General features: G+C 33.6%; 1 protein-coding gene and 1 non-coding gene across 5 annotated transcripts; both read left to right on the forward strand.

Annotated features, from left to right (window-relative positions):
* The first annotated feature begins 4,586 nt into the window (after positions 1–4,586).
* LOC100775311 (protein LONGIFOLIA 1) lies at positions 4,587–10,212 on the forward strand. Of its 4 annotated transcripts, none has more exons than XM_006579432.4 (6): positions 4,587–5,047; positions 5,152–5,734; positions 6,240–6,310; positions 6,616–8,613; positions 8,740–8,890; positions 9,316–10,212. In XM_006579432.4, the coding sequence occupies exons 2-6, from the start codon at positions 5,590–5,592 to the stop codon at positions 10,104–10,106; spliced, it is 3,156 nt and encodes a 1,051-aa protein (XP_006579495.1). In that variant the 5' UTR covers positions 4,587–5,047; positions 5,152–5,589; the 3' UTR covers positions 10,107–10,212. The 4 variants fall into 4 exon arrangements, with proteins under 4 accessions (XP_006579495.1, XP_014630900.1, XP_014630899.1 ...); XM_014775413.3 differs by having other exon boundaries at positions 4,693–5,308; positions 5,488–5,734; XM_014775414.3 differs by having other exon boundaries at positions 4,692–5,734; positions 9,373–10,212.
* A 915-nt stretch (positions 10,213–11,127) lies between these two features.
* TRNAT-CGU (transfer RNA threonine (anticodon CGU)) lies at positions 11,128–11,199 on the forward strand. Its single transcript has one exon. It is a non-coding gene; the product is annotated as a tRNA-Thr (tRNA).
* The last annotated feature ends 1,950 nt before the right edge of the window (positions 11,200–13,149 follow it).

A 13,149-nucleotide genomic window follows, 5' to 3' on the forward strand; every position in this document is an offset into this window, starting at 1 on the left:
TATTTCCACTTCCTCTTTTTTACCAAGGCACTTCCCTTTTGATTCCGCTCCCGAAATTACCCTTTATAATACACTACCATTTCTCAATCGGCGCAAGTCTCACTGCAACAGGGGTGTAAATGCAAGCATCAACCTTAAGACAACAACATTGAGGTAGCAGGGATTACACAATTAAGAACGAACAACTTATTTATGAAAAAAAGACCCTTTTGAAAGTGGAGTTTCTATTTTTCTCCTCTCTTTTTTTCTTACCAGAAAAATACACTCCCCTTCCTTGGTTTCCAAAAGCTATTTCCAAATTGGCACTTTATTATATCAAATGCTTATAGGTACACATCTTAATCTAATCTTTCACCTTTTACATTTTGTGACTTTGACATTAGGGTGTCTGTGCAAGTGTATGTAACTACTCACCAATAGCCTCTGTTGTCGCCCATCAGAGTCGTCATTGTCGCCTGTAACATCCATCATAGATTCGAATCCTTCTGAACAGTTGTAAATTAAATCTTTGGAATAGTATTGCACCTCAACTTCAAATTAAATATGATTAAAAGATTAGCGTGGTGATTACATATTCGTCCCATGACACTGGCAAAATAGATATCCTACTAGCTTCGTAATCAACCAACAACTGTAATAATTAAAACAAATCAGCCCCTTTTCAAGCGAGTCACTAACCATTTTTTTATTATGCTAAAACTCTCACGTTGATTACAAATATTAGCATTGGAGTCTTTCTTTACAAAAATACTCTTTCCTACCTCCTTTTATCACCAATGACTAACATTACCATTTGAAATAGTATAAAACCTAAGACTTCATGTATATTATTTTAATTTTTCATCATTAGACCAAGTCTGATAATTTTATAAGCCTAGTTACTAGCTCTCTCTACCTTGCTATATCAATTAGGAAAACCCATAAATACAAGAACAAAAAAGGTCGGTCTATAGCATGATTGCAATAGAATCTTGTTAATTAAACAACTCAAATCCGTAAAAATATTAATAGACTACACCAAGGTATATCTATAATATAAAATAGAATGAACGTAAATGCTAGTAAAATAAATCATAAAAACTTTCTGCTCTATATTATATACTAGAATGTATGATTCATGCCATGCCATGCACGTGTAAATATAATTTATGAATATATTTATAAAAAATGTAAGTTTATAAATATTTTATTGTTGGTTAGTAAATTTATAAATAAAAATTGGTGTTATCTATTTTTATTTTATTTATTTTGATTTTCTTTTGCTGGTTAGTAATTTTTGTTTTCACATACTTTTGTTGCTGTTTTCTCTTTATTTTTATTGCACGAGACATTAAAGAATATGACATTGTCTGGTCTTGTACTTCTTTTTATGCCTCTCCTTCTGCAAATCGTCGCATGATGTGAGACTATCTAGCTCATTTGCGTAATAGTATTGTTGGTCCTTGGTTGGTTTTTGGAGACTTTAATGGGATCATGTTCTCTCATGAAGTTTTTGGTGGTCAATTTGATGCCTCTAGAGCGTGCCTTCTTGTTGATATGTTGGCAAATTGAAACTTGCTAGACTTATATGTCATAGGAGGCTTATATACTTTCAGGAAAAATGTTCAGTTGGCTGGTCATGTACGCAAGAAGCTGGATAGAGTTGTGGTTGATGCAGATTGGCAACGTGCCTTTCCTACAGCTAATGTGGAGGTCCTTTCTCAGCACGGTTCAGATCATAATCCTTTATTTATTAGTTGTAGCAAATTTCAAATTAAAAGATCCAAATTTTTTTAATTCCAAGCGGCCTAGATGTCTCATCCTGATTACGAGTCTTTAGTTACAAGTACTTGGAACAATTCAGGGGGAGATGCAGTGTTCAAATTGGTGAAAATTATAGAGCAATCTATTATTTTTAACAAGGATGTTTTTGGCCATATTTTTAGGAAAAAGAAATAGTTGGAGGCTCGTATAAAGGGAGTTCATCACCAGCTTGATTTTTCTCCTTCTAGTGATTTAATTCGATTAGAAAGGGATCTTCAGACTCAATTTTCAAAGGTTCTAGAGGAAGAAGAGCTTTTGTGGTTCCAGAAATCGAGAGAAAAATGGGTAAAGTTTGGTAACAAGAATACTAAATTTTACCATACTCAAACTGTGATCCGCAGACGTCATAATAAAGTTAATTAACTCATTTGAACATTGATGGTGTCATGTGCGATAATGACGGGTCTTGAGTAGAGAAGCTAATAGGTTTTTCAAGCAACTCTTCCAACAAAATTCTCATTGTGACCCTCATAGTCTCCATCTAGATTGCATTCCTATGATCACACAGGAGTTATATGATTTGCTTTTGAAGCCAGTGTCTATGAAAGATGTTAAAGATTCCCTCTTCTCTATTGACCCTTATAATGCCCTTGGTCCAGATGGTTTTCAACCGATTTTCTTTAGAAGCTATTGGCATATCATCTCCAAGCTAGGACGTTTGGGAGCTAGTGGCTAAGGCTTTTCATTCTGGAGTTATTCATGATTACCTCACCGAGACTCTTATTGTTCCTATTCCTAAGGTGGATGATCCCAAAACTTTGAGAGACTTTAGACCCATTAGTCTTTGTAATGTCTTACTAAAGCACATCTTGAAGATTCTTGTTAGGAGAATGAGGTCGTTTTTGGATGATTTCATTGGCCCTCTGCAAGGTAGTTTCATTCCTAATAGAGGCACCACTGATAATGATATGATTGCTCAAGAGCTTGTCCACTTTATGCACAAAAAGGAAGGGAAGGCCGAGTTTCTGATGTTCAAAGTTTGGCACTCTTATCCTCCTGCTGTTTCTACCTTCCTGTTAGCTGATGCAATGGGAATAAAACATATCAGGATTTAATTTTTGTTGTCGTTTTATTTCCCATCCATAAAAAAAAGAATATGACATTGTTCAGTTATTTATAATATAATTTGATATTAGTCTTAGTATGAGACTAATTATTTAAAATTCATTAATTACAAATTTAATCATTAGTTGTCAAGAATGGAAAGTGGTTAATTTTATTTTCTCTTTCATATTTTTAATCAGAATTGTATCTATATTTTTAATCTATACATTAAAGTGATAATTAATTTACAATTAATTAATCATAACAATTAATATAATTATTGTATTTCCATTCCGATGTTAAGAATGTAATGTGACACTTTGTTATCTTTTTAGTTATAATTAAATTTGTTACTCAAAACTCCTAAAAAATATCATAGATATAGATTTCTTTTATAAATCATTTTGGTATGTATATATTATAAATTATATATATATATATATATATATATATATATATATATATATATATATATATATATATATATATATATATATATATATATATCGTCCTGTTCGTACAGTAAATCGCACTCTCTTTTTAGGATTTCTTTTGTCCCTTTCTTTTAGCTTTTTGCAACTAACACATACTTCAATGATGTTTCCACCTCGAGTACTGATTTCACTTGATCAACATATGCAAAATCATGTGTTAGGTTAAGGAAATGAAAACTTTTGGAGCTGTTGGTTTCTTTCTAAGAACTTCTATCTGTGAGTGGTTAATATTTTACTATTAAAAGATGCAAAAAGTTGTCATATTAAGTTTCTACTGTATTTACTTGATTTGCTGTAATTAACCATAATTGTGATCATAGACTTGTAACTCTTTACAGTTTATTCTATTAAAAAATGTATTCAATCATCAATTTTTTTTAAATAAAATAATTATTTGTTTTTTTTTAATTAAATAGATGGAATGTGACCTTTTAGGTAAGAGAAAGTCGACACACGTACGGCGGCACTTCTCATTTTATAACATTACCAATTATCATAAAATAGAGATACCCATTAATGCAGTATTTAATAAATAAATTTCATGCCATGGTTTGGGCAATTTTTCTATAAAAAAATTTGACAAAATGCTTATCGTCATTGTTCGTTATAACTTACTAGTTTTATCTATTTATTTACAACTTTAATTAAAAGCTCTCAATTCTCAAATAATTTTGTAGAGGAAGAGGCATTGAGGCAGGACGGGGTCAGAGTGGATACAGTTTTTTAGCCTATGGATAAATGAGACTGAAGATGTGAGATTAGTTTTTTTAGCATATAATTTAATTCTTATATTTAGCTTATGCATTATAAATATTTTTTTATATCATTAAAAATAATAAAAAAAAATATATTTGAATATATAAGAATGTTAAAATGCTTAATTAAGAAAGTAAAAAGAGTATAAGTTTTACTTTCTACATTATGTACTCTAATTTATAATATTTGTATTTATAATATAAAAGTAGAAAAGTATTTATTTAGGCCATGCGTGATCCAACATTTGTTAAGAAAACATTTTAGAGTAAAATTTAAAATAAGACAATTTTAATTTATTCTCTTAAACTAATTTCTTATTATTATTGAACATCAAGCAATTTAAGTAAAGAGAAGTAAGAATATGCAATTTATTTTTATTTATCTTTTAAAAATAAAATGTTAATATTTTAAAAACTTTTTAAAATATATTTAATTCAAATTCTCTTTAAAATTTATTTTTACTCAAATAGTACCGTAACCTAGGTTGTCGGGGAAGAGAAACAAAAAGTCTAATGACATGATTGATATCTGAGTCTCGAGGACCACTGAACTGACCCACTAACATTTCTCAGTTACCATTTTTTGTTTTGTCTTTCTTACAAATAAAATTATATATAACCAAAAAACATGGACTTTCTGACCCAGCTCTGACCAGATTGGGTGCCCATTTTCATGATTCTTCATTTGTTGAGACTTGAGAAAACATTAATACAATTCTTCTTGGATCTGCAGAAATTCATTGGAACTTGTTTCATTTTGGTGATTTAAGCTGTTGTGTGTGTGTTTTTGTTCCTCTGCATTTTGTGTGCATATATTAAGCAGTATTAATTGGCTCTTTTTTTTGCCTTTTTTGGTTGGTAAAACCAATACCCTAATGCTAATATAACTCCTAATTGCAAGATTTTTGGGAATGCAATTCAGTCGGCAAAATTTGTTCTCTTTCATATTTTGTAAGGAACCAATTCTATATTATTTGATGAAATCAACTAAAATTTTCTTGCATCAAATATTTATTGTGGCCCTGTAATTTAGCAATAGTATTGTTTATGTGTAGCTGATGATGGAAAACCAACCTCTTTGTGGATGCTGAATATGGAACTCTATAACATAAATGTGGAAACCTGCTCCATTGACTCGTAGTTGTCTTATGAACCGTGTCCTGGACTTAACTTCTTAGTGTAAGGGAAGAGAAAGGAGGTTCCTTTATATCTGTAAGCACAATGGATTTGTTTTTTTTTTTTTTTTCTCACTTTTTTGGATGGTAAGGACTATGTAAGGACCCTTGTGAGCTGTCTGAAATGCCGGATTCTATGTTATATTAATTATTACTTAATAGAATCTGCAACCTTATCAGAAAGTGCTTGCACTTTGCATTGTTGTCTTGTGTTAGTGGATTTGAGAGTACAAATGAAGAAGCTTTTATGAAGAGGAGTAATTGTAATTGATTGTGGTGGTTGGGAAGTTGAGTTTAATTGGAGAAGAAGAGGTAGATATGGCAGCAAAGCTCTTGCATTCTTTAGCAGATGACAACACAGATTTGCAAAAGCAGATAGGATGCATGACTGGGGTTTCCCAACTCTTTGATCGTCACCATATTATTCCTCCTCGCCACGTTACCCAGAAGAGGCTTCCTCCAGGTAATGTTCAATTTAGGTAATTTAGTTTATGTGAGAATGGCTTTCATAATTTCATCTTTTTTTTTTCTTTTATCGTTTCTATTTTCCCACCATCAATCCCAAATATATTTTTTATCAGTAGTCCTGTTTCCTAATGGTTGATTTATCACAAGGATTCTAATCTCATGTCAGAGTCGTAGGTTTCAACTCCTTTTGTCTGTGTTGGCCCCTTTTCAATTTTCTTCTTCATATGTTCAGAATACTGGAAGGTGGGAGGAGTTTTGTAATTTTTCAAATTTTAGTGCCTGCTGGTTTGCTGTGTATTCATGGAGATGACATGCTTGTGATAATCTCATTTAACAAGCATTGAAGTTCATTGAATACTTTGTATGTAGTAGTAGATTAGGTCTCCATGAAATGATTAGCTCATGACCTTTGCACCACTTAGTGTTGGTTCTTGGCCTTATGGCCTTATGTTTCCATGTCATTAGAGTATTCAAATCTAACATTTCTGCTTTCGTTATAGGTAATTCCCACTTCAATCATGACAACATGGAAAGAGGTTCTAATAGCATACCCCAACGACAATCAGCAGCTGTAAGAACCTTCCTTTACCCGTTTAACATTTTATATACTGTTTTACAGTTTAAAATTTCTTGGATAATGGAAGTTCTGTTACCAGACCAAAATTTGGGTTGAGTCAATTTGTACCATATACAGGAGTCAAATGTAAAAAGGCTAAGAATTGCTTATCTTCCTCAAAATTGTTTCAGGATTTGCTGTATTCTGTTTATTCCTTCCTAATTCAGTGGCTTAAATTGTGTTTTTTTTTTCCTTGTGTGGGCAATGTAATGAAACTACCGTCTTGTCTAAACTTATGATACTTGGTGAGTTTGTTGCAGAATATAAGGGGTGTGAGTGAAAAACAAAGAATTTCAACAGAATCATCAAGAACCTCATTCTCTTCTTCTTGTTCATCATCAATGTCCTCTTTGGACTATAAAGCTCAAGCAGACGCTCCCTTTGACCAGAATGGTTTTCCTAAAAGTCCTATGAGGGAGCCAGTTATGAACCAAACAAGTCCCCCTCCCCATTTAGGATGTCAGCCCCTTGATCCGAGGGATGTGGTGAAGGACTCTATGTATAGGGAGGCCATAGGACTATCCAAAGAAAGGAATTCCCCAAGACATTTTCAGCTGTCCTCCCAATTCATCAATGGAAAACAAACTCCTGTTGATCTAAGGGAGTCCCTGCGAGTCCTTGCTAAACTTAGAGAAGCACCTCGGCATTATGTTGAAGCTAAAGAACTTCCAAGATTATCATATGAAGTAAAAGATGGACATTGGCATTCCATCTCAAAGGATGCTCCTCGGTTTTCTTATGATGGAAGAGAAACAAGTGGTACAACTTTTGAATCACATGATACCTTCAAATGCCCATCAAAGCTAAAAGAGCTTCCTAGACATTCACTGGACAGTGGGGAAGGTTCTTGGCACGCACGTGGCTCTGATTCAAAACCCAGTAACTTCTCAAGAAATTTCAATACAGGTGGTGCCTCCACCTCAGTTGACAACGTTTCTAGTCAACAACAACGGTCAGCATCCCAGAACCGGCCACCTAGTGTTGTAGCAAAATTAATGGGCTTGGAAGCTTTGCCAGAATCCTATAAGGCCAGTGATACTAAGTCAAGTTTGAGTGAAACTGGCTCAACTCAAGGTAATGATCAGTTTTTGAAAAATGGACTCATCAAGCCACTTAGAGTTTATAATTCTCCTAAAATCTCATTGAAAGACACAACTTCCCCACGATGGAAGAATCCTGATTTGGCTGTGAAACCAACCTTAAGTTCAAGGTTTCCCATTGAACTAGCACCATGGAAGCAGCAGGATGGAAACCAAACCTCTGAGAAACTAACTTCCCGGGCCATAAAAGCCACAGAAAGATCACCAGATTCATTTCTCTCAGTTTATAGTGAGATTGAGAAGAGATTGAAGGACCTTGAATTTAAACAATCTGGAAGGGATCTCAGAGCTCTCAAACGGATACTGGAAGCAATGCAAGTAAAGGGGCTGTTAGAGACCAGAAAAGAAGAACAAGCTTCAAATGTTGGAAATAAAAGAGACTATGAACTAAATCCGAGCCTTATTCAGAATTCTATGTCAGTGAAGCAACAAACAGCCAGGGGAACTGACTCTGTAAAGGCTATAGAACCACCAATTGTGATCATGAAACCAGGAAAACTTATTGAGAAAAGTGGAATTTCTGCTTCTTCAGTCTTTCCAATTGGTGAAATCTCTGATTCCCATAAACTTCAGAGTGGTGGTGTACATGCACATGATAAGAAGGGGACAGCTTCCAATCAAATAGCAACGGATCAGTCTCGTAAAAACAATCACTGGGATGGTTCTACCAGTTTTAATGAAAAGAAAGCAAACAGTATCAAGACTATAAAATCAGCACAATCCCAACCAAGGTCTAAACAACTTCCAAAAGAAAATAGCCCAAGTTCGGTGAAGAATTCAGGATCTGTTAGCCCGAGAATGCAACAGAAGAATTTAGAGTCGGAGAAGCAATCTCGCCTGCCTACCCCACCATCAGATTCAAATAATCCCAGAAGGCAGTCCTGCAAGCAGACAACAGAATCAGGTTCTCCCAGTCGAAAACTAAGACCTAAAGTTGCTAATTCATGGTATAGTGATGACCGACTTAGTGAGACTAGCAATGAATTGAGAAGTCTAAGTAGTCAGTGGGATGAAATATCTTTGCAATCAGACAGTATCACTGTTGACTCAAAGATGGATATTGAAGTCACCAGCAGTTTACAATCTGATGATACTATTGATAGCCAATTCCGTTCTATGAAGGCTAACGAGCATTTGGTTTCAGGATCAACGCATAAGGTTAGAACTATGATGATCTCTTTTCATTCAAGCTTTCTGATTAAAACTGTCTGAGAAAATTAATTTTTTTTAGTAGTAACATTTTCCAATTATCAGTTGATATAAATATTTTATTTAATTTTGCAGAAATCAACTCTGAGGTGGGATGAGGATGAGTCAATTGCAGAACCTGCAACAGATGCCTCAGATCATCCAAGTCTTGATTCAGTTGATGATGTCTCAGTGTACAAATATGATATGCCATCCCCAGTAAAGAGTAAATCCAATGCTCCTAAAGGTAATATTTCTGTTTTCTAAATAACGATAAAAAAACCAAGACAGGTTATGCCTGATGACTATATTTCATATTGAGTCCAATAAAATAAGACAAATTCTTGGTGTAGACAGTCAGTCCATCCCAAGATTGATCACAACTTTATGTCTAAAAGAACTCTTGGTCCTTTTCTATTTGAAATGGTACCTTGTGTAAGAGATTGATTACAACTTTATTTTTGAAATAACTCAAAGGCAATTGTGATGAGCATCAATTTAAGGTGCCATAGGCATAATATGTATTTTCTGAAAAATTAGCCACAAGTATTCACTAAAGAAAGAAATTTTAATTTGTATTTTTCACATTTAAATGATGTAACAATCTAATATATAATGTGCAAGTTTTATTCATTTCTGTACACTATTTACCTATAAGCTCTATTTCTGTAGCTGATAATGGTCAAGAGTATAAAGCAAATGACAATACAGATCATTGGAACCCTGCAGATGGCTTCTTCGTTAACAACACGATCAACCGCAAGAAATTCCAAAGCGTAGATTGCCTTATTCAAAAGCTTAGGCAGCTAAACTCGAGTCATGATGAAACTAGAATCGACTACATAGCTTCCCTTTGTGAAAATACGAATCCAGACCACAGATACATTGCTGAAATACTATTAGCTTCAGGTCTATTACTGAGAGCTTTGAGTTCTGAGTTGCTGACATTTCAACATCACTCATCAGGTCATCCCATTAACCCTGAGTTATTCCTTGTGTTGGAGCAGACCAAGTTAAGTAGTTTGCTTTCGAAAGATGAAAGCAGCTTTGGAAAAGTTGCTTACATGAGGCTAAATACAGAGAAGTGGCACAGGAAACTCATCTTTGATGCTGTGAATGAGATTCTTGGTGAAAAACTAGGCTCGTTTGTTGAGCCATGCTTGAAGCCTAATGGACTCGCAACAAAATTCGTCAGTGCACAAAAACTTCTTAAAGAACTTTGCTTTGAGGTACAAAAACTTCAGTATGTGAAGCCAGATTGCAGTTTAGAAGATGAAGGGGATGGACTGAAAAGTATGCTAAGGGAAGATGTGATGTGTCACTCAGAAAACTGGACAGGTTTCCCTGGTGAATTACCTGGGGTTGTGTTGGATGTTGAGAGACTGATATTTAAGGATTTAATTGATGAGTTTGTGATTGATGAAATGGCTAGTTTGCGAGTGAAGTTCAGTAAGCACAGGTAGTTATTTGGAATGTGGTTCATTCTGTTTGTTCCATTTTTTCGCGAATCCTTAATCCATCATTTTGTTCATTGACACACATTTTTGTATCAAGCCATAAAAGTTTGCAGATTAAGAGCTTTGACTATTTTTGCTAAGTTGTGAAGCAAGTAACTTGCCATGGATTTTACACCATAAGTACTCTCAAAAGTTCGTTTTGGACACGTGTTCCATCTTTGAGTTTGGCTTCTGTAAGGCCACCAACTTCCTTGCCATGAAGATATTAGAAGTTGCACACCAGAATGAAATTGCAGAAACAAATGTGTGTGCCTTTTGAAAGAATTTATATTCTAGAATAACAAAAGGGTCTAATCTCTGTCTCTTTTTTATTTTTACAATAAAATCTTGTACATAATGCATTCTTGTTGAAAAGCATTGGTAAATCAAATTCCAAATCATGCAAATGAGAATACTGTTCCTGATTGCACTTGTCATCTTCACCTGAAGGCATACATAAGTATGAGTATAGATTCAACTTCACCAGAAAAGCACTAGCTAGAAGGAACTCAAAAGAACTAATGGTGTATAAATTTTTTGGAGTTTTTTTTTTAACAGTTAATGGAAAGATAAAATTAATTATAGAAAATAAAAATATGTGCTAGAGAGATTAGAAAGTATGTACTATACTATCAAGTGTTTGAATCAATTAACATGATATTGTTTCAGCTTAATCAGAAATTTTAAATTTAAGTTATGAATATGTAATTGCGTTAAAGTAATTTAAATCAAATAAAAAAGAGTACATATTATAAAATATAGAAATAAATCGATGTGTGTTTTGTTTATGTTTTATTAGATAAATATTAAAATAAAAATTTATTAGGCCTAGTTTTATTTTATACATTTTTTGTCCAAAATTTATATGATAAACTCTAATAATGAGCATTTATTGAGTGAGGTCATTTCACTTTGTTTAATATAATTTTTGTATAGAATCTATAATTTACTAGTTCTTTATAAATAGTTAATAAGTTTTTATCAAAATGCCTCCGTAGCATAGTGGTAGTGCGTTCGCTTCGTAAGCGAAAGGTCGCGAGTTCGATCCTCGCCGGGGGCTTTTTCTGTTGTTGTATTACTTTTCGGTTTTATAATTTTTTATGTATTATTCCTTACGGGACACAATGACAAATTGTCGTTCATACTCTACCGTGCCCAGTTTTTTATTTATTTATTTTCTGGTTTGTGAGGCGCGCAGCTTGAATTTAATCAATCGAGAAACAACTAAAAACGAAGAGAATGTGTTAATGGGCTGGGCTCCTTGTAGCCCAGAAAAGTCAATTGAGCTCTTGGGTATGTAAAAAAAGTAATTAATGGTCCTCCACTATTTTAAATTGGGAAAAATATATTTTTCGCTAAAATTATCAAAGTTGGGTTATAGTCCCTTAAAAAAATTTATCTGCCTTTTGTTCGGATAAAATTATAATTTACTACTTTTTAACTTGGAACTAGGTTTTGGATGATTCTGATATTATGTGGTATTTTTCTGATATTTTTGGGGTTAAAAAATGATACAAATTGCCAAAAAAATAAATAAAAAATGTAAAAATCAAAACGCAACTTATTAACCGCCACAAATTAAAAAAAATAATCCCAAATAACAAGAATCACAAAAAAAAAAGTCAGATTCAGCGCAGTAACAAGAAGAACGTGTGCACTGATACAAGGGAAACAAAACAAACATAAGGGAAGACACAACCTGCACTTCAAAACCACCAAAGACTAACTATGACAGTATTTGCAGCAATATCAACATCTACCGAATGTTCATACCCATCAAAATTACATTGCAGCAGTAGTAGAGAAGGAAATGTGATGCACCGTTAAAGGGAGTTTGTGAACCAACATCAATAGTTATCGCCCAAGACAACCACACAGCCATAATAAAAACTCCTCTAACTTATGAAGGCCACAAAATGACCACCAACCGGAAGCATCACAAATCAAAAGAATAGAAATAATGGAACCCATTAAAACTTTTGAAGACCACGTTAATTCTACCTTTGAACTTTGTTGTACCACCGAAATACAAAAATCACATTCCAAGAGGGGGGGTTCGTGCTTAAGTTATGCCACGCTGGTGGCGCGACTGGCAAAGGAGGCATGGTGCTCCGCGAGGTTGTAGAGAGAAAAGGAGAAAGATGAATGAGAAGTTATTTATAAACAATTTTATTATATGATAAAATTGAGTTATTTTTTAATCTCAGAACTAGAAGTTAAAATGGTAGATTAGCCAAAGATTTAAATTGTTATGATAGATGCACAACACAATGACTGATTCTATGAGATTTGAGGAATGACATCCAATCATGAAACGACAAGTGCCATGTTAACTAGCACATTACAACTTATACATGATGCTTTTGGACGAGATGTCCATTCACCTTCAATTAAGCTAACACCTCGATATCAAAGTAGAAACTTATACACACTAAATTCAAGAGTATGTCAAGCTAGGGGTTAATTGTTCTAGATTAGACTTGAAGGCCTAATCCATCCAACCAGATACCTCAACACAACCACTGGAGTAAGCAGAAATTATTAGTGTTGATTGGAGTCAACACTATTAGCATATGTTTGGTTCAACATCGTTAACCTGCATATGGATTGTTTTTCACATCCAATTGAAAAAAAAGAAAAAAAGTGAAAATTACTCACAATAGTGTTGAATCTGGCGTGAATCTAGAAGAACAAAACTTAGGACCAAACACATACTATGTCACACCGAAAGATTTACACCAATGAATCGTGAACAATCACATAAGAAAACTTGACAACACACTTTAATTTAAAACCTTAAGACTCAGATCTTTTGTTCGCTTATATGGTACTCAACTTTTTAAACTTTTATTCGATATGAAATTTTACCTCATACTTATATTCTAACCTTCACAACTTAATATTAGTATTTTTTTTTAATTGAATAACAAATTCCTACAAATTAGTCACAAAACCTTTACCATATCTACTACTATAGTTACCTAAGTTTCGTTTAATTCCGATTTCTTTT

Source organism: Glycine max, chromosome 5 (genome assembly GCF_000004515.6).
Source record: "Glycine max cultivar Williams 82 chromosome 5, Glycine_max_v4.0, whole genome shotgun sequence".
NCBI lineage: Eukaryota > Viridiplantae > Streptophyta > Magnoliopsida > Fabales > Fabaceae > Glycine > Glycine max.

Excerpts from the sequence above, each read along its gene's own strand:
- LOC100775311 (XM_006579432.4), top strand. The coding sequence starts at position 5,590 with ATGGCAGCAAAGCTCTTGCATTCTTTAGCAGATGACAACACAGATTTG. Across the intron at positions 6,311-6,615 it reads CCCAACGACAATCAGCAGCT|AATATAAGGGGTGTGAGTGA; the intron begins GTAAGAACCTTC and ends AGTTTGTTGCAG. Across the intron at positions 8,891-9,315 it reads TAAATCCAATGCTCCTAAAG|CTGATAATGGTCAAGAGTAT; the intron begins GTAATATTTCTG and ends CTATTTCTGTAG.